The sequence below is a fragment of the Asterias amurensis genome, chromosome 4 (genome assembly GCF_032118995.1).
Source record: "Asterias amurensis chromosome 4, ASM3211899v1".
Taxonomy (NCBI): domain Eukaryota; kingdom Metazoa; phylum Echinodermata; class Asteroidea; order Forcipulatida; family Asteriidae; genus Asterias; species Asterias amurensis.
Window position 1 is genome coordinate 3234985 of NC_092651.1, and position 18922 is coordinate 3253906.

At 40.1% G+C, this 18922-nt stretch overlaps 1 protein-coding gene across 3 annotated transcripts; it reads right to left on the reverse strand.

Annotated features, from left to right (window-relative positions):
* Nucleotides 1–12: 12 nt before the first annotated feature.
* On the reverse strand, nt 13–17960 carry LOC139935775 (uncharacterized). 3 transcript variants are annotated; one of them, XM_071930352.1, is made up of 3 exons: nt 17733–17960; nt 16216–16476; nt 13–7996 (listed from the first exon to the last, which is right to left on the reverse strand). In XM_071930352.1, exons 2-3 carry the CDS (start codon nt 16302–16304, stop codon nt 391–393), a joined length of 7695 nt encoding a protein of 2564 aa, XP_071786453.1. In that variant the 5' UTR covers nt 16305–16476; nt 17733–17960; the 3' UTR covers nt 13–390. The 3 variants fall into 3 exon arrangements, with proteins under 3 accessions (XP_071786453.1, XP_071786454.1, XP_071786455.1); XM_071930353.1 differs by lacking the exons at nt 16216–16476; nt 17733–17960 and adding an exon at nt 15362–15765; XM_071930354.1 differs by lacking the exons at nt 16216–16476; nt 17733–17960 and adding an exon at nt 10747–10853.
* Nucleotides 17961–18922: the final 962 nt, after the last annotated feature.

The window sequence follows — 18922 nt, forward strand, 5'->3', positions numbered from 1 at the left end:
CTTTGTCAGTTGTTTTGACATACTTTTGTGACAATGAAATGTAAAAAAAACATTGTATGTAACACTCAGATGAACAATATTTATATGCTTCACATTATTAAAATATGTAACCGTCTGAACTGATTGCCATCTTTAAAATATTGGTTATCACTTTTTGTGGTTATATAAAACAACGTACTCCATTAAATTTCATTTTTGTATATTATGGCTATAAAACAATGTGATCAATTAAATTTCTTTTTTTCCCTGATGAACACAACATGTTGTAATGACATTTCAAATTTCATCATACTGCTGCTAAAAACTTGATTATCAATCGTGCGTTTCGATTACCGACGGGTGCACGGTAGCACATTTTAATACAACTTAGTGGCACTTTGTGTATTTATTTTATTTTTCGTGTTTGGCAAGCCAAATGAGTCTTTTCCTTAATCCAGTACACTGATTAGTCAGTCTTTTTATCTCTTCCTCCTTGTGTCTGACCTTATTCTTAAAATCTAGTATCTCGTGCATCAATCTCCGGAAGTCGGGCTCCGGGAGACGATCAAAGAACTTCTTGTACTTTTCTAGCTCTCTCTTATTAGGTGCCTCTGGGGTAGAGAGAATTCTGCCATCTGGGCTGATCAGCTCCCCCCGGCTACCTCTTATTGGAATGTGATATTTAATGGATGGGTTTAGTAGATTAATCTGCTTAAGTTCACCTGTTTTGATTTCAATCTGTTTGCTGATGAGTACAAGTTGGTGTTTAAGTTTCTCCAACTCGTTGTCACGGGGTAGCCGAGGCAATATCCTGGCTGGTAGTGACTGGGTGCTGGAGTAGCTCGAGACCGAGACGGGTGATGAAGGCCGACCAGACCTGGCACCTGTAGGCGGTGGACGGAGACCTTTTGCAGGGGGGCGATGTCGATGCCTATGTATAGCTTCCGCGTCAGGTATTACAGATTTCGAGACTGCCTTCTTCTTCGGCGGTGGTTGATTGATTCCTATTACACTGTGAGCTTTCCGGGATGTGCCCCAATCTTGAGGGGGAGGTGGTGCCAATTCAGCATTCGATGAGGAACTTGCACTCAGCATATGAACTCCTAAGTGTTGCGTAGCTGGCGCTGGTTGTGCATATGGTGCGTGGATGTCTGCAGCGATTACTAAACCGTTTTTCTTAGGGCCACGAGGAGGTAGAGATGCTTCTTCGGGCAAATTCGGGGCCGGCTCTGCAGATTGAAATCTCTGACGCCCCGCTAACGGTAAAGAATGTCCCCTTTGCTGGGCACTTACAACACCAGGGTCATTATCCCACGTGTCCATTTTAGCACGACGAGTCCCATTATCACTGGCGGTTGATAGATTCTCCCATGAAGCCGCTGCAAGCTTGTATTCATCTCTGGAGCTTAATGGAGCAACATCAGGCACCTCCCTTGGAACATTATGCCTTCCAGGTCGGTTTGAAGGATGTGTTGTTGCTGATTCGCCTCTTTCTGGCTGCGCTGCCAAAATGGGTTCAGGGAAATCCGGTTCTTGGCCCATACTAATGTGAGGTTCAGAAGTGAAATGCGTGCGTGTTTCTTTATACATGTAAGAGGTTTTTTCGTTTACAGCTTGTGGTAGAGCATTATAACTTCTTGTACTGTCTTGCCTCCACTGGCTTGTTGAACCATGACCTTTGTTTAACTGTTGAGGTGGTGGCATACTATGGTCTCCCCGGACATTATACGATACATTAGATGTGTCATCTTGAAATTCATCATCTGGGACGAGTGAGTCCAGCATGTTCTCGATTTCCCGCCTTGACTTATCTGTGACTGAATACCTGCTGTTCTGATCCTTACGATCTCTACCACGTGTCATTCTACTATCATCTCCAGAGTCCCATACTACACTCTCACCTGTGGGTTGGACAGTCTCACCCACGGGTTTCCACGCTGATGAAGCTAAAGCATACTCTGCTTTTGGACTCAGTGTTTCATCTACGGTACGAGAGGTCTCTTGCCCCTTTGCTTCGCCTCTACCTGGCCTCCTCGGCTTAGCCTGTTGTTCGTCATCACTGCTGGAAGGTACGCTGGGTTTGCTTAGACGAGGCTTCGGCTGAGGAGGTTGTACGGTGTTCATTCTACCTGCTGGTACATGAGAGTTTTGGCTTCCTACACGACGGGCATCATCACCGCTGGCGTTCTCTGAGTCATCACTCCACGTCCGTCTCATGGCCTCTCCGGATGTTGCGCTTACATCGGCAAGGGAACCAGAGGTCCGGCTGCTGCTGTTACTGTTATTCCGTGATGAGCTACCGGAGATACTGTCCCGTGATGGTTTTCTTCCCGCTGGATCTGTGACGACCAAACCAGTACGAGAGGTTTCTTCTCTGGGATAATACAAGTCGTCGCCAGAGCCAGACGTCAATGGTCTTGGGTCTTCTTCTGGTCTGGAAATTGTGAATGTTTCAGAAGTCTCTGTTGGTGATGTGCTCTCACTCCAAGTGCTGTAAATGTACTGTCCTGCGAGTTGACGTTCACGAGAGTCTCGTTTCTTCTCATCAGGTGCACTACTTGTTGTTTCCTCAATTGTTCTAGAAATTGTAAAGGTGTCACTCGGCTCGTTTGAAGCTGGTTTCTCGTCATACCAAGTACTGTATTTGTATTGTGCTTCATACTGCATTTCGCGGGATTCTCTTGCGAGAGCCTCACGCAGGAGTCTCTCCTGTCTCGTATTGGTATCGGGTTTTCTTGGAAGCTGTGCTGTTTCAGTAGATGGTTTTGAAATAATAAAAGTATCCTCTTCCTGTGGTTCTTCGATCTTTTCTGGTTGAACATTGTCCAGATCGCTTGGTCTGTACCGTTGCCTCGAACGTGTATCATCAGAGCTTTTCTTCTTCGACGTGTCAGAGTCTGATATGTCATCACTTACAATTGGGGTTGAAAGGACAAAGAAGTCCTCAGTTGGTTTATCCGTAGGCTCTTCATACCAGGAGCTATACGAGTAGCTCCCTGGCTCTCTGACAGGCGAGAGGGGTGTTTCCTTTTGAGGTGAGTTCGGGTCATTTGCATCGTATGAAGAAATTACAACTACATCATCAATACTCTCCTTCTTTTCTTCTTTGGGTTCTTCGTACCAAGTGGAATATCTGTATGGACCATCTTTAAGAGGAGAAGTTTGTTGGGTGTTAACCACAACGGGTTCAACCTTTGGCTCGGGTTTAGGCTCGGGTTTAGGCTCGGGTCTGACGAACGTTTCCCCAACGACTGCATCATTCGAACTCTCCTCATTTTCTTCAGTAGGGGCTTCGTACCAAGCTGAATATTTGTATGGACCCTCTTTAAGAGGAGATGTTGGTTGAGTGTTAACTACAATGGGTTCAACCTTAGGTTTTGGGTCGGGTTTTGCGACTGTTTCTCTGATTGGTAGGTTGTCACTCGGCAATTTGATGTCACGTTTTACCAATGCAATCGCAATAGCGGGAGCCTCTTCACTTGGCTCTTCATACCAAGAACCGAATCGGTATGGACCTGAATCTTCGGGTTCGGCTCCATCGCCCCGTCGTGTTGAAGGCTGTCTCTGTGGTCTCTGCTCTCTAGACGAAACTGAAAAGACAGATACACCCGAGTTCAGTTCAGTTTTCCTTACTATAGTTTCACGGTTTCCTGGTTTCTGTTCTTTCGGCTCTGAGGAAGTGTAGTTGTATGGCCCAACCTCATGCACAGGAATGAACTTGGAGCTTTTAAGGTGATCATCAGTGCTTGCATCTTGCGAAGAAAGCGGTTCTTGTTTCGCTGTCTTGTTATCAAATTTGTCGACATCAGACTCATGTTTTGGGACATTGTCAGAATGATTTGTTCCATTTTCCTCCGGCTTTCCTGATCCAATGGAATTGGTTTCGTTGTTATATGGTTCAAACTCTGGGGTTGATTCATCATAATCTTTGTTTCTCACTGGAAAGTTTTCATATCGTGGTTCGCTTGGTGATGATTGAATCTCACGGTCTAGCGTGGGTGTTTTCCTTGTGTGAATCACGGTATATGTCACCGTGACAGAGTTCACCTCTTTAGGTTTATTGTCCGGTTCTCCGTGTTGACTGCTATTTTCAAGAGTGCGGTTTGGATCGTTGATATGCATAGGTTTCTCCTGTACAATCGATTCAGATGTAGAGGACATGACTTCTGAAATGGGTTTGAAGTATCTATCTGGTTCTAGCTCGTGGTTGTTTGGGCCGACCATGTTCTGCAGTTCCTCTTCATACTCTTTATACTCTTTATCATCGATATACTTCACATCTCGTTCAAACGCATCATCTCTGACAGCATCTCGGGTTCTTTCTTGGGGAGGATTTGAATTTACTTTGACGTCTCTTGTTTCGTCAGCCTGTGGCTCTACTCTAGTAGGACGGAACATATTTGCTGTAAGAACAAATACGCGAGCACCAGAAGATGGTGGAGGAGGTTGCCATTCTGGCTCATCGGAATATTCAGAATATTCCTCTTCCATTTGCTCACTGTTTTCAGACTCCTTTTCCACTTCTGAGTCATTCTGCGGCTCATCATTTCCAGAGGACGTATCCTCCTCATTAGAGAGGGCCGCCACAGGAATGCTTTCATCTGGATAGGCCCAAGGTTTGGGTTGAGGAGGGCGTTCCAAATCCACGGTCTTACTCAATGCATATTCAGTGTGTGGTTCAATGTCAGATTTATCTATAGAAATGTATCGAGGGTACCGTGGCACTGCAACTGGAATGTTATCGAGATTGTTTGCATCTGTTAATTCAGATTGTTCTGTTTGTGGTGTTTGTAAAACCTGAGGATCCTTTACATTTGGACTGCTCTCCTTTTCTTGTTTTTCAGTATCATGTGTATGTTCATCGGGTAGGTCCATCTTAAATCCCTGCTTGTCTTCATTCACACTTCCGCCTTCATCACTACTATCTCCACTCTCCTCTTCTACTTCGTCTTCTTCTTCCTCGTCTACCTCTTCAATAACCTGAGGTAGAGATGACCTATGACCCTCATCATAATGACCTTCAAAGACATCCTCACTCTCCTCAGTAACGACATACGTGTGCTCTTCAGCGGACTCAAAGCTACTGTCATCAGAATCAATCGACCCAGACGAGTCAGAGTCACTTGATATAGATGTTGACGATGAATCTTCAAGGTGATGTGTATTCTTAGCTGCCTCCATTTTACGCATAGTTATATCCGCCACGGTTAAAAATTCGTCCGGTGAGGAACAGCTCGACGAGCGAAAGTCAGATGCTACAAGTGGAAGTCTGGACCCCTTGAATGAATCCGCACGCGAAGGCAGGGAACCAGACGATTGGTAGCTGTCTTCAGTACCAGACCTGCTGCCATCCCGCTCACTATCCGATAATCTGTTTATATTGTCCTTATCCTCATCAAGAACACCACTCGGTGGCTCTTCGGTTTCTGGTTCTGCAGTCTGCTCATCTACATCATCATCTTCATGTTCCTGGATGGATACCACAGTTTCCATTAAATGCTCTCCAGATTCCAGACGGTGCAAAGAAAGTGAAGCGCTCATTCTCCTCACACCTTCTGTTGTAGATGTCATTACAGAACTTGGCTCAGTGTCATGTCCGTTGTTAGCTGTAGGGTTAAATGACTCTTCACCAATGTCTGATATATGCAAGGACGAAGATCGTGCTTGTAGTGGTGCCGGAAATTCTTCATGAGATGGTCGACGATAAACAGAAATTCCTGCCTGAATTATCACAACATCGTCTTCATTGGTTGTTTCTTCTTCTGTGTGGTGGTGGGCGGTCACCATTTGTGGCTCCAGTTCTGGTAGAGTTTCCTTTGACGGCTCTCGTCTCTCGAGGATAGACAAGTCAATAGAGCTTTGAACAATTTGGACTTTGGTTGGAACAGCATGTTTCTCATCAACTTCAACTCTCCTTCGGAAACTTGGCTTCGGAGGCACTTTAGGGGGAATCTTTCGCTTGGGAACAAGATTCTCTAGCTCAGACATGACAAGCTCTTTCTGAGCTATTGAAATTACTGGATATTGTTCATCTACTATTACCGCTCCTCTGTACGTTGGCTGGACTTTCATTGCTATTGGGGTTCCCAATGAAGGTAAATTAAAGACACCCTGGTGTTTGACTGATGCTGAAATGTATGGTTCAGGGGACATTGGCAACTCATCTTTGTTATTAGAGGGTTTAGCTTCTAAACTAGAGAGATCAACACAAGATTCTTCTTGAGCAATCAATGATGGGGCGATAGGTTTTTCCTCAACTTTTCTTTTGAGAAAACTTGGTTTGGGTGGAAGTGGTGGATATTTTGGTTTTTCAGGCAATATATTCTCAAGCTCTGCAAACTCTATCTCTTTTTGTTTCATTGATAGTACTGGATATTGCTCTGTCTCTGCAATGTTGTGTTTGGATATTTTTTGCTTTGGTGAAATTCGAGGATGAAATGTTTGTGGATATTTTACTCTAGCAGCAATGTACGGCTTAGGGGACTTGGGATACTCATCTGGAACAGTTGGTGGACTTTCTGGTTTCGGGTCCACCTGTTCATCGGTTGCTCCCGAATGCATAAAGAATGTAGGTCTTTCAGTTACGGGATATACAGAAGCTCTGACGGAATGCACGCTGCCACGGGGAACGTTGCTCGGGTTCGGGTTAAGTGGTGCTTCCAAAGGATCGACCGATGTTTCTGGGGATGGTGTGGAATAAACAATGGGAGACGACTTCACGATTGCTTTAGGAATTGTCTTTTGACCCGACAGCTTGGAAAATTGTGGTATTTCTTGGATGGGTTCATTGGTCAGCGTTTCATCCAATTCAGAAGGGGGCGAAGGTAGCACATCTTCATCTGATATCAGTGTCAATTCCAAAGGATTTTGGGGGTTGGAACCAACAATTTCTGGAGCATTTGTGGAACCTGGCAAGGCAAATTCTTCCTCCGACGGTGTGTCAGGAATGTGCAACTCATCAAATCTCCATTGGTCATTAACATAATATAAAGCACTTTGTTCATCTGGTTTCGGAAATCCAAGTATGGAATTTTTCTCTGGTAAGCTGATACAGTCATCATCTGATGAATTCCTCCTGCGTCTTGACTCTCCATTGGTGTAATAAAGAGCAAAAGTCCGGTTTGGTTTGGAGATGTTGTCCAGGCTATACCATGATCTCTGTGCTGGAGGTCTTCCACTGCGAAGGATTTTCAATGCATTTTCTAGTTCGTCATCTGTAATTGGTTTTGGAGTGTGTCTTCCTTCTTGTTGTTTCTGTGGCTCAAGTGCTGCTTTCTTATCCATGTTTTCTAAAATAGTGTTCAAATCAACTGGATCAAGTTGCACTGTGCTTTTATGGAATGGGAATTCGAGATCAGGGGCGATGTACACGTGATCCAGTGCCGGTTCATTGCTCCTATCATTATATTCATTACCATCACCAGGATCTTCTAAATCACGGTTTTCAGTGTTTTCTTTCACAGTTGACATTGTTTCACCACTCGTATTAGACGAATCACTACCTGATTCCGGATCAGAGTCAATGTGTAACTCGCTATGTTCATATACGGCTGTTTCAGAATAGCCGTCGGATAATGGAGTGTTTATAGCGCCCGTATCATTATCTTGCAGTCCACTTTGAGATGGTATTTCGTTGTCCTGGTGAGGATGCAACGTATGAGTATTTATATCCCGCGGTATAGTTTCTTCACTTGACTGAAAGTCTTTTAGTAAGCCGCCTGTATCTCTATCAGCCGTACAATCTCGGTTTTCTGATGATGAAGTCATTTTGTCCTCGACTGCAATATCGGCTTGAGGGAGTACAGCCAACCGGGCCGCAAACTCGTCCTGTTTGAACGAGTACTCATTGGCCGCTGTATGTGGTGAAATCATCTCCGATTCAATGATGGGGCTGCAGTCGACTTCCTCCAGTGTCAATGCTCGATTTACAGGTACTCCAGGCCCAGGGGTGTCCGCTGACGTTCCTTCATCAGATTCACTTCCGCTACTGTGGTTATTCCTCTCAGTGGAATCCTCTCTGAAAAAAACCATAACAGAGACGAAGATGATCAGTTGCGTGCCAAATACATATAAAATGCACAGCACAAAATCAGTTTGATTTGAGTTTTGTTATCACCTTTTACGATCAACCCACAGGGCCCAATTTCATAAAACTGTTAAGCAGAAAATACTGCTTGACAAATATCTTTGCTTACAAAAAAATATCCGGGCACTAGCAACAACAACGCAAACTGAATGTAATTTGAGCTGGTATAGCCTGTATCTGCTTAGCAATACTATTCTGTGCTTAGCAAGTTTTGTGCTTATTACAGGCTTTTTGAAATTGGGCCCTGGACGATTATTAATATTATTTTACCACAAAATTTCGTGCCACTGCTTTTGAAAGAAGCTATTGTCGGTGAGCTGTTATTTAAAAGTCATCGCTGTTTTAAATAATCATTTTTTTTTTGATAAGAGTTTCTATTTACATGCGTATAGGACACCTGCAGGTCAAAATACTTCTACATAGTACCATGACCGTGCTCCCCAGTGGATCGCTTAGTAATATACATGTCTCCTCACGTGTAAAGCTTCCCGAAGGGGATGACAGAAACGAAAATGCACCCATCTAGTTATGCTACGGCTCTATCGATCAAAGCGGTTAGTTAATGCAGTATGCCAGCATCATTCAATGTCTTGGGTGAACTGGCAGTGTGTACATCATGTACAAACAAGAATCCTATAGCCCATGTAAATTTGTAATGCAGTTTCAATGCATATACTTTTGGTAATTGGCAAAGACAATATTCTCCTCACTTAGTGTACTTGTATCCAAACAAGTTCATAAAATAATAAATCTGTGAAAAATTTGGGCCCATTGGCCATCGAAGCTGCAAGAAAAACACTTGTTGTATTAAAGGCACTGGACACGTTTGATCGTCAAATATTCTCACTTGGTGTATCTCAACATATGCATAAAAAAAACAAATCTGTGAAAATTCGAGCTTAAACGGCCATCGAAGTTGCAAGAGAATAATGGAAGAAAAACACCCTGTGCTATCGGATGCATAATAGAAGGCTTCAACTGAGGTCTTTTATTATTTGTGTGAGCTAGAAATAAACCTCTTTCTCAAAAACGATGTTACTTCAGAGGGAGCGTTTCTCACAATGTTTTATAAAATGTTTTGTAACAGCTCTCCATTGCTCGTTTTATGCTAACAATTATAGTGTCCAGTGCCTTTAAAAGGCATGATATAGCCTACTTCTGGTATTTTTGTCAAAGACAATTCTCCTCACTTAGTTATGATGTGCATAATCAATAACTAACTTGTGAAATTGCCACCGAAATAAAGATCCTCGTTGTATTAAGTTGTGTGCTTTTAGATGCATGGGAAAGCCTTTCTCAATTTTAAAACTTAGGGTGAAAATAAAACTACATTACTTTAAACGACCCGTTTTTTTACACAATATCAAAAGCCCTCGGGTGCTTATACAAGTAAGTTGTTATGGCCGTTTACCAACAGTTTCCATTGCCTTAAGAACCAAAAATACATTATTGCCTCGATTTCGTTCTCAGCACGACATTATTATAGTCAGATTATGGTGGAAACTCAACACGACCACAGATATTCTGAGTAGGCTAGCCAGCTTAAACTATTTATGTGACGTCACTTTATTGATGAAAGTGTAGTTCCGTTACGAATCTACACTTAGCTGTAGATTTGTTTCACCATGAAAGTGACTGTCTTTCATAACTGAAAGATAGCATGGTGTGCAAAATACAGCTGAAAATATTTCAAATTCCAAAATCATTTTCAAATTGTTTTTTTTTTTTTTTTTATAGTTAAAACACAAGTGTAAACTGATCAAATCATACTCAATAATATTGCAAGCACTAAAAAATAATCTGGAAAATTTGGTTAAATAGTTATAAATGTGACCAAACTTCGTTTGACGACGTACCCAGTTTGGGGGAAATAGTTTAAGTCGGAGAATAATACTCTAAAGTTGGCTCGTAACATTCTAACCACGAATCTTCACTTTCCCGTCTCCTAATTTTAGTGGAGTTTTGGACTTTACACATGCCAGTCAGAATACTATAACAATACACCTGCTCATTTGTATGGAGAATACCCTTACATGTGGACTTGTCTACCCGCAAGTTTACCGTTTATAAAGTTATTTCTTATCTTATGTCGTTATGAGAGTGAACGTTTGCCCGAGCAACTGCCTTTCAAATTCTCTCCAACGAAACAAATTGTTGGAAGATTTTGCAAAACTTTCATATATTATATATATATCAAATTAACTAAGCCAATTTGAAACTTAAACACGGTATGCATTTACATATGGCGATTGAATCACCAACAACAGTGTGATAAACACATCTGTACATCATTTATGACCCCATCAAACCTTCCATAGAAAACATATTCATACTTACTAGTTCCTGTTTAAATATCCAGACATACAGAAATATGTCTACATCGCCCATTATTAACCCGCATATTTCGACGCCGTGTCATAACAATTGATTATACACACCGTTGATGTAGGACAAAGCTCAACCGCCATTTTGAAATGCCGATTCGCTTACACAGACCATGGAGCAGACCACCAATTCAATAACTTATAATTTGATTTCTAGGTTAAACTAACATTAACGGTATTCAGAGCGTTCGTGGTTGTTCAATAATCACACTATACCACCTATGACTATTGACTATGTTCATGTGAACAAAATATGAAAAGCAATATTAAAAATTCATTAGAAATGTTGATATTTACCAGATAAATAACAAACTTCATCTTCATGATGTCGGCAAGCTTGCTGGTATTAAAGGTTCAAAGTTTATTTCCAAACAGCTGTAAATGATTAACGGCTGATACCAATAGTTACACAGGCTTGAGTCATTGTTAACAGCAAAAATGGCGGCAATGTAGCCCGCAATCATTGGGTCGAGTGAGCTAACTAAAAGAAAAGGTTAAGGGTCCGGCAAATCAGCGAAGCGTTATTAAAGTATTAAGTTCAAGTGTGTAAAGGCCTACGTTCGGTTATGAACATATTAACTCGTGTAAGAAAAACAAACCATACTATACAGAACCATGGAGCAATAACAGAACACAGCTATAACCGTCTAGTGCCCAAATAATATTTTAATGAGAATGGACGAGAAAGTGTGGATAGACTGGATTAAACTATTGCCCCTAAACTTTTAACTTTGACGTATTGTTTATTGCTATAGATTAGACATTTTCTTCAAGCATTACTCCTAAGTTGTTGAACCCCCTAAAACAGTATCATGTAAATATTTACAAAATACTGTATGAGCCTACATTAGTAACAAATATTCGTGTAAGAAAAAAGCAAACAATAGAACAAAGATGTCTACGGCCTATAATATTGTGGGTTAACTTTGACGTACTTTCTGCTAGTTGGGCATGTTCTTTAAGCTTTACCATATCGTTGAACCATCTAATTTAGCATCATGTCCACGAACATGTATACACAATACCGCACAGTCCTTTGGAAGGGCAAGGGCACTAGGGCATTTTCTCTTTGGTAAATGGCACACTATGAGAGTATTATAAATTTCTACTGGAGCATTTCAAGGGCACCAATGCAATGACCAGGGGGCATTGAGACGATTACCATAGTTGCCTCTGTGGAGTTTCAAGCCTGACTGATAATATTCAGATCATTTTTTTTTTTTGCAGATATTAAGTAGTCAAAGGCGCGGTATCTCCCACCCCTCACAAAAAAGAAGAAGATACAAACCCAACAAAAACCTCTTGAAACCACAGCGGTGTTATTAATCTGCTTAATGGATTATACAGGAAAATACAGGGTGTATCATCACCACAGATCCCCTTGAGTGTGGATAATCGAAACGATAATCCGATTGTAGAGCCACTTAATCCGGCGAGAAAATTTCTACAGGTGAACCATCTGAAAGTATACATGATTCTTGTAATCAAATGCCGCATGTTGACACGTCTATTTTTAAACATTTCTCTTTCAGAAAAGAACGATTATAGACTATGATGTTGGCATGATACTAACACGGAAGCAACATATGGGATTGCCTCCATGCCCCCTGGCCGGTGCCCTTGAAACTCTACACTAGAAATTTACCATATCCTCTACCAAGTAGGACACACATGTCCTTTCGAAAACGAAACATACATCCCTGTAACTTTGATTGACTATGATTGTTTTGTGTCGTGACTTGAAATATTTGGGGGGAAAATTCTGTTCCGTTGCGATACACGGAAATTCATAAAACCCAATTCGATATTTTGTTTGTAATTATTTAGCATTGTAAGTGTCTTGCTTGCCCTACTGAACACGCTGACAAACTAACCGAAACTAAAATATTATTATCTTTAGATTAAACCATAACTTTCATACCATTCAGTTTTCTGGTTGTTTACTCTGACATTGTTTTGCACCAACCAATGGCGAATAAATGAAGGAAAAAATATCAAACATATCGTGGAAGTTGGTGCTGAACGGAGATACCTCAGGTCAAATAGCTCCTGTTCACCATACTTTGTTGTGCAAAGAAGGAGTCACACAATTTCTGCTGATACAGCCTTCTCGGTGCATGATACATAAACTCTGGAATAACCTTCAAAATCACATCAGAGAAACACCATCCTTTAACTCATTCAAGTCACTTCTGAAAGCACACTTGTTTCAGGAGGCCTACTATCAATTTTTAATTTATTTCTTCTGTGCCTCAGCGCCTTTGGGCAAACCTTTGATTTATGCGCTTTATAAATTACTCATGATTGATTGGTTGATTGATTGATTGATTGATTGAAATAAATAAATAAGACAAATAACTAGTTCCTTCCTTTATATTACTATAAATTCAAATATTCATTCAAATGAATGAGAGAATAACTTATTATTTCCTATAGGGTTACTTTATTAAAATATGCAGTCATCTTGTATATATCCCTCGCCAAGAACACCGCGAACCCAAGGCATAACCGTTTCCCAACCTTGGCCGCCTTTTCGATCAAGTAGACGGCGATAAATTCAATCCTTTTCACGGTCGTCTTATATTGAGTGATGAGGGACAGTAACGATAACTGACGTGTCTACTGAACCTCACATTTTGTTTAAAGGGAAAATGCATCTTACTGAGTATTAACATTGGATAAACATTTTATCAATAATAAAAAGTGGTATTATTTGTTTGCAGAATTCGTAAATATACCTACTTCGTATCAAGTACTTATAAAGACCAAACAGTTGCTGGCAGTGTAAGCACTTTATGTAATCCACCATATACATAAACTGACAAACCTGTAGAAGTTTGAGATCGATCGATCATCTGGGTCACGATAAAATAGTAAAAAGCCGATTACACATTTTGCATGACATCGATTTGAAAAATAAATGATAAAAAAGGCTCACTGAGCGTTAAACTCCGAACGGGATGTTGTGTTTTTTTTTCTCATCAAATATGGCATTTCAGACAGAAAGGGATTATATGATTTCTACTATCATCATCATTAGACCGTGTAAGTATTGTAAATCTGTGATATTCGACAATTTTTTTCTTACCAATTATATAATGTTCCTTTAACAGAATAAAACTCATTGAGTATTTGTCACAGACTTTGTATCAGTATGCCTACTTCGAAGTTTTCGAAAAATGCCGAAAATGTTTTCGTTTTATCAGTTTTAAACAAATGTTGTCAAAGACGGCCAACAAATTACATTTTAAATCATTAAGTCAGGTATAATTTGTGTATAACTTTATCCCCAAATTCTGTACATTTCTTTTTGAACATCTCGATTGGTTTTAAGTTTCCGAAGCAACTTTTTACCAAACGTGGTTGAACTATTTTATCCAATGCAGGAACACATGACAAACCGGAGATGCAACTAACCTGAGAGCATGCAGGCTTTACTGAGACGGTTAGTTTAAAAGTACAAAATACATCGAGGATGGGGTAAGCTAAACTTCTATTTCGTTTAATAATCATCACTTTCTCATTTCTGAATTTATGTATATGACCCTTTTCAATTATAATGGATAATGGATTTTGCCAGCTGTTGCATTTGACAGGGATGGTTTTATGATTCGATTTTGCCATTTATGTATTTGTGTTACCATATGTGTGTCACTACTCACTATAACATGTATAGACTCTGAACATGTGTTTACGTTTGATATTAAGTTCGTATTAGGCCCATGGATGAACTTGTGTAGCTGAACATTTTCGACGGATTGGGTGGGGGGGGCTGCAGTGTCTTTTAAATGAAATTGTACTTTCAACTTCAACAATTCAATAACAATTCAACACAGTATCAAGTAGTTTCACGTATACAACCATGGAGGTTTTTATGCAGGCAATACGTGATCAACATAAAACAACAGCACTATCAACTATTTCGTTCTAAAATCATCACTTTTCAGTTGAGATAGATTTCCCTTTTCAATTAAAGTCATAGATTTCGCCAAGCTGTAGTGCATTTGATAGAAACGTTTAGTACCCTGTATTTTGTGTACCCACAATAAAGATAATATAAAGACCTGAACATGTGTTCATGTTTGCTATATTTGCAATGGGCCCACATTTTATACATTTTTGTCTAGCTGAAAATGTCGACGGATAAGGCCATATAGGGGCATGCAATATCTTTTATATGAAATTGTAATTCAAAATAATTGGAGTTTCCATGGAGGAAATGATATAGCCTAGGCAATGTGGAATAATTTGAATCTGATAGTATTGCACAAATTCTAGAACATGGACCATAGAATCTGGAAGATGGCACACATTCTAGTAGTCTATATGGACTCAAGATAGGATTGGAAACTGTGTGATGTATTGTATGTAGAATCTGGAAATTCTAGTGCATTGACCTAGGATTGAAAACTGTGTGAAGTATTTTATGTAGACGTTGCCTTTTGACCGTAGCTGTCAAAGGTCTGTAGTATATCCCAACCCCATACTGTGACAATCTGTAGAAATATATCAATTTATAATATGCCCATAATATAGGCCTAGTGCATTTACATCAGCATCACTCATACATGACAACGCCTTTCATGCGTATGTCAAGGTCTCACTGTTTTTTTATCAACGGTCTGATGGATTCAAGTTGGCCCACAGTCGACCCACACAGTCCCTGAACTTAGGAATGCGATTTCTTTGTAGCCTTAAGCATGGCCTTAAGCTAAGAAATATACTTGTTTAGTAATGACAAAAACATAATTTTGTGTACAGGTTATAGGTCCACCCATGTATAGTGTAATATTATAATTACATGCACTTGTTCATTACAGGTGCACGTTTGCTCCATGTTTGCAAAAATGTTAATTGATCTGACCTGAAACTAATCACAAAAACAATGGACAACCCAATGAAAAGTACTTACATAATTGGTGGTAATCCATACATGAATAAATATTCATCATATTGCGACAAACGTGTTCTGGAAGACATGACGTTAATTATAATAGATTGCCTGGAAGACGCAGTTCATTCACAACATCATCAACATATCAAAATGTTCAGTTCGTTCATAGGATGATGTCACGTTGGTTTGATTTTATAGCTCCATACACTAACTGTAGGCCTAATACACATCGCGATTTTGCCTAGTTCATTGTTCTAACCATGGAGGTAGAAATAGATAACCATGAGGCAGGCTCATCCAAAACATTCATCCAAAATACGTTATCCACGATGACTGCATTAGGCAATACTTGCAAAGAAGTAGGAAACACATTACATCAGATTATCCTTTGATGCCTCGTGTGATATTCCAACACCCTCCACATGAACATGCAAAACCCAAGTGCAAACAAAATCCACTGTGATGTATACAATTTCATAGGCATACAACGTGTGCATTATGTACATGAGAAGGGTCATATATCTGTTGTTCAACGCAGATCTCTGGCTCCCAATACAAAGCTATTATGACATCTGCATGGTGCATAGCGAACCACACAGGTGGTTCGAGGCTGTATTCATAACTGAGTAATAAATCTACCCAGTAGGTATAATTTAACGGGAATATGATACATGATTGGGGGGGGGGGAGTATGCCCTGACTAGAGGCTGACTAACAACTTGTATTTGTAATAATAAATGCATATCATCTGATAAGCAAACGTTATGATTACATCATGACTACAAGAATGTACAAATGACGTGTCTTGTTGACGTTGGCATTATAACAAACCCAAATCATCGCATTGTAGTGACTCCATTAATAATACCCACCTTTCAGCATCCCCTCCTTCTTCATCCGCATCTTCCACACCAGTTATCTTCTGTATGAGATACGCTCCTACTGATATAGGAGAAAACATGATGATGCTTTACGTTCCTTCTCATCCGAATTCGGCAGTAAAATCCAACCCTCTTTCGAATAGTCGATAACCAAGGAGGAAGCTGGTGACTCCCGGATGTACACAGAAGGCGTTTGGTATTCTCTTCTTTATGATGGAGCACGGTAGTGGCGATCGAAGCTTTCCATCCTCACTGTGGAAGCATAGAGCAAGGATATGGTAGACGCTAAAAAATAAATCCTTCAGATGGAGACGTGTAAAACAGTTGGCAGGTTTTTAACACTGTTCTAAGGGTTGTTGCGGACGCCATGCTCGCCGCGTCATGGTTGTGATATTGGCTCCCATGTTTACTAGCACCCTTTAGTTAGCATCCATGTGATGAATAGGTGGCCATGAATGGTGCTCAGCTTTTTTTGTCATAATAAAAGTAGGGCAAAAGAAATCCTGTCTGTGTGTACCCCGCATTTGCGTGACAATAGAATGAGTCACGTGACAACTCAGCTCAAGGTTGGTTTTCAAAGGACTGCTGGAGGGTCTTTTTAACAAACACTCACCACTCATAAGTTTATAATATCAAACTGCTATTATTAATGCATACAGGTAACTACTTTCAAGTGGTGTACGTATAGTGTCATAGTATACACAGCGATACTTGACTTTGGTTTACACGAGCCCTTCACATTATACAGCAGGCTCCATAAAACAGTGACCGCGCCCATAATTATTGTAATTAGGCGTGAGATTATGCATCACTTATTTATAGCACAGTCATTAAGAAGGGACTCATTAGCAAAGTAAAGTCATTGTGGGATCGTCTTGACATCTTGATGATATACCTTGCATGGAGGAACAAGTTATCCTTCCTCCATGCTTGTACTAGGGCCTATGCCTACCTGCATAACGCTTACACGACCAAAACATAATCATTTTGTAAGTTAGTTTCAACCTTTCGTTCCATAGTTACTTTGAATGTTAACCATCAGGCCTGATTACGGAGGCAACGAAGGCGATTGCCCCCATGCCCACTGGTCAAAGCCTAAGTGCCCTTGAAATGTTCAAATAGAAATTTAAACGATTTATATGAAGACGAGCATAGGCTACTGTTCGAAACTTCGAGACCAAACCAGCTCTTTTCAGATCAACACTCACTAAGAAGAGATTTGCACATGGTTGTACCTGCAAGTTTACTATTATTTTGGTCATAGTTTATTATTATAAGTTTACAGTTTCCTCATAGGGTGCCCTTTACCAAGGATAAATGCCTAAATGCCTTGATGCCATTGCCCTTTCAAAAACAAGGCACACAAGCCTGAGCCTTAGCTAAACACCTAACGAAAATAATTATTGAAATAGTTTTGCCGTGATGCAAAAACCACCGGTCTTTGTTCTAGTAGACAGTGATGTCATGTTAATTACACGATTTTCATAATAAACTACAAGTTCACTTACCGGTTGCAGTTAGCTTACATTCTGTAAGTTAATTTCAACATTTCGTTCCTAGTGTGAGGATTGATTTCACAAGACTATAAAACTTCTCTTTTTCCTTAAAATAATGAAACTATCCTATTGGAATCGTTTTTTTCCTCGATGCAAAAACACAAATCATGTTGTCAATATAATGATGTCGTGCTACATTACGCGATTTTCATAAATAAGCTGCACCTTTTTTTCCTCCTCAATTTTGAACTTCTACTCCATGTATCATACTACACTGCCAACAAACCCAACGACTAAGTTCAAACTTTTGAAGTATTTCAACATCTACTAGTGCAGTTTTGCTTACAGCTTGTGTTTACACACTGGTCAATATTTAATTTGCCGTTTTAGTTATTTCTTTTTATTCCAAACACTTATTGTGGTTACAGCATACGTTGCAGTATCACAATTGTAAGAAGCGTTTATGCGTATCAAAGTTCAAGATATACTGATAAGGCTGGTTGTAAATAGTGGGTGGGTCCCCAAGGCTTTTTAAAGGGAGTGTATACCTTTGGCTATTACTCCAAAAATTACTGATCAATGATACTTGTAATGAATGAATAGCATTTTGTGAAACAGCTTGCCTTTAAGGAAATGTATTTTAAGAAAGAGGGTTTCGAGAAAAGTTTCTGCATACAACGTTTCTCAGATGGTGTATACGAAACACGCCGCATTTTTCTCCTTGGTTGACATAACCGCTCTAGATTTTCGGCAATGTATTAACAACGCTTTCTTCATTTAAAATAACAATTTTACAGGTTGGTTTTGTTGTAACCAATGTTTACGATGATTAAAACAATCCAACGGTTCCAAAAACCAAAGGATACAGTTTTGTTCACCTTTAGAGGTGATCTGTTTGTGAGTGTTTTGATTCGACGCACACAATTTACGAAATGCATCTTGTCAACATTTAAAACTTGGTATTATAATTACAGGAACTTCTTAAATACTTTATTTGAGTGACGTGGTTAAAGCTCTGACACTGGCGATACCAACACAATAAATAGTCCTAGAACTTGCTGCCCAAAGCAAAATTGTCTGATTATTTTAACGATGAGTATACATTACTATGTAGGCCTATACATAGATTTTGTGAAATAATATTTTGCATTTCGCTGTCGTGTTTATCGAGTCATCGACCTTGCGAGAGGGCGCTGTTGTTT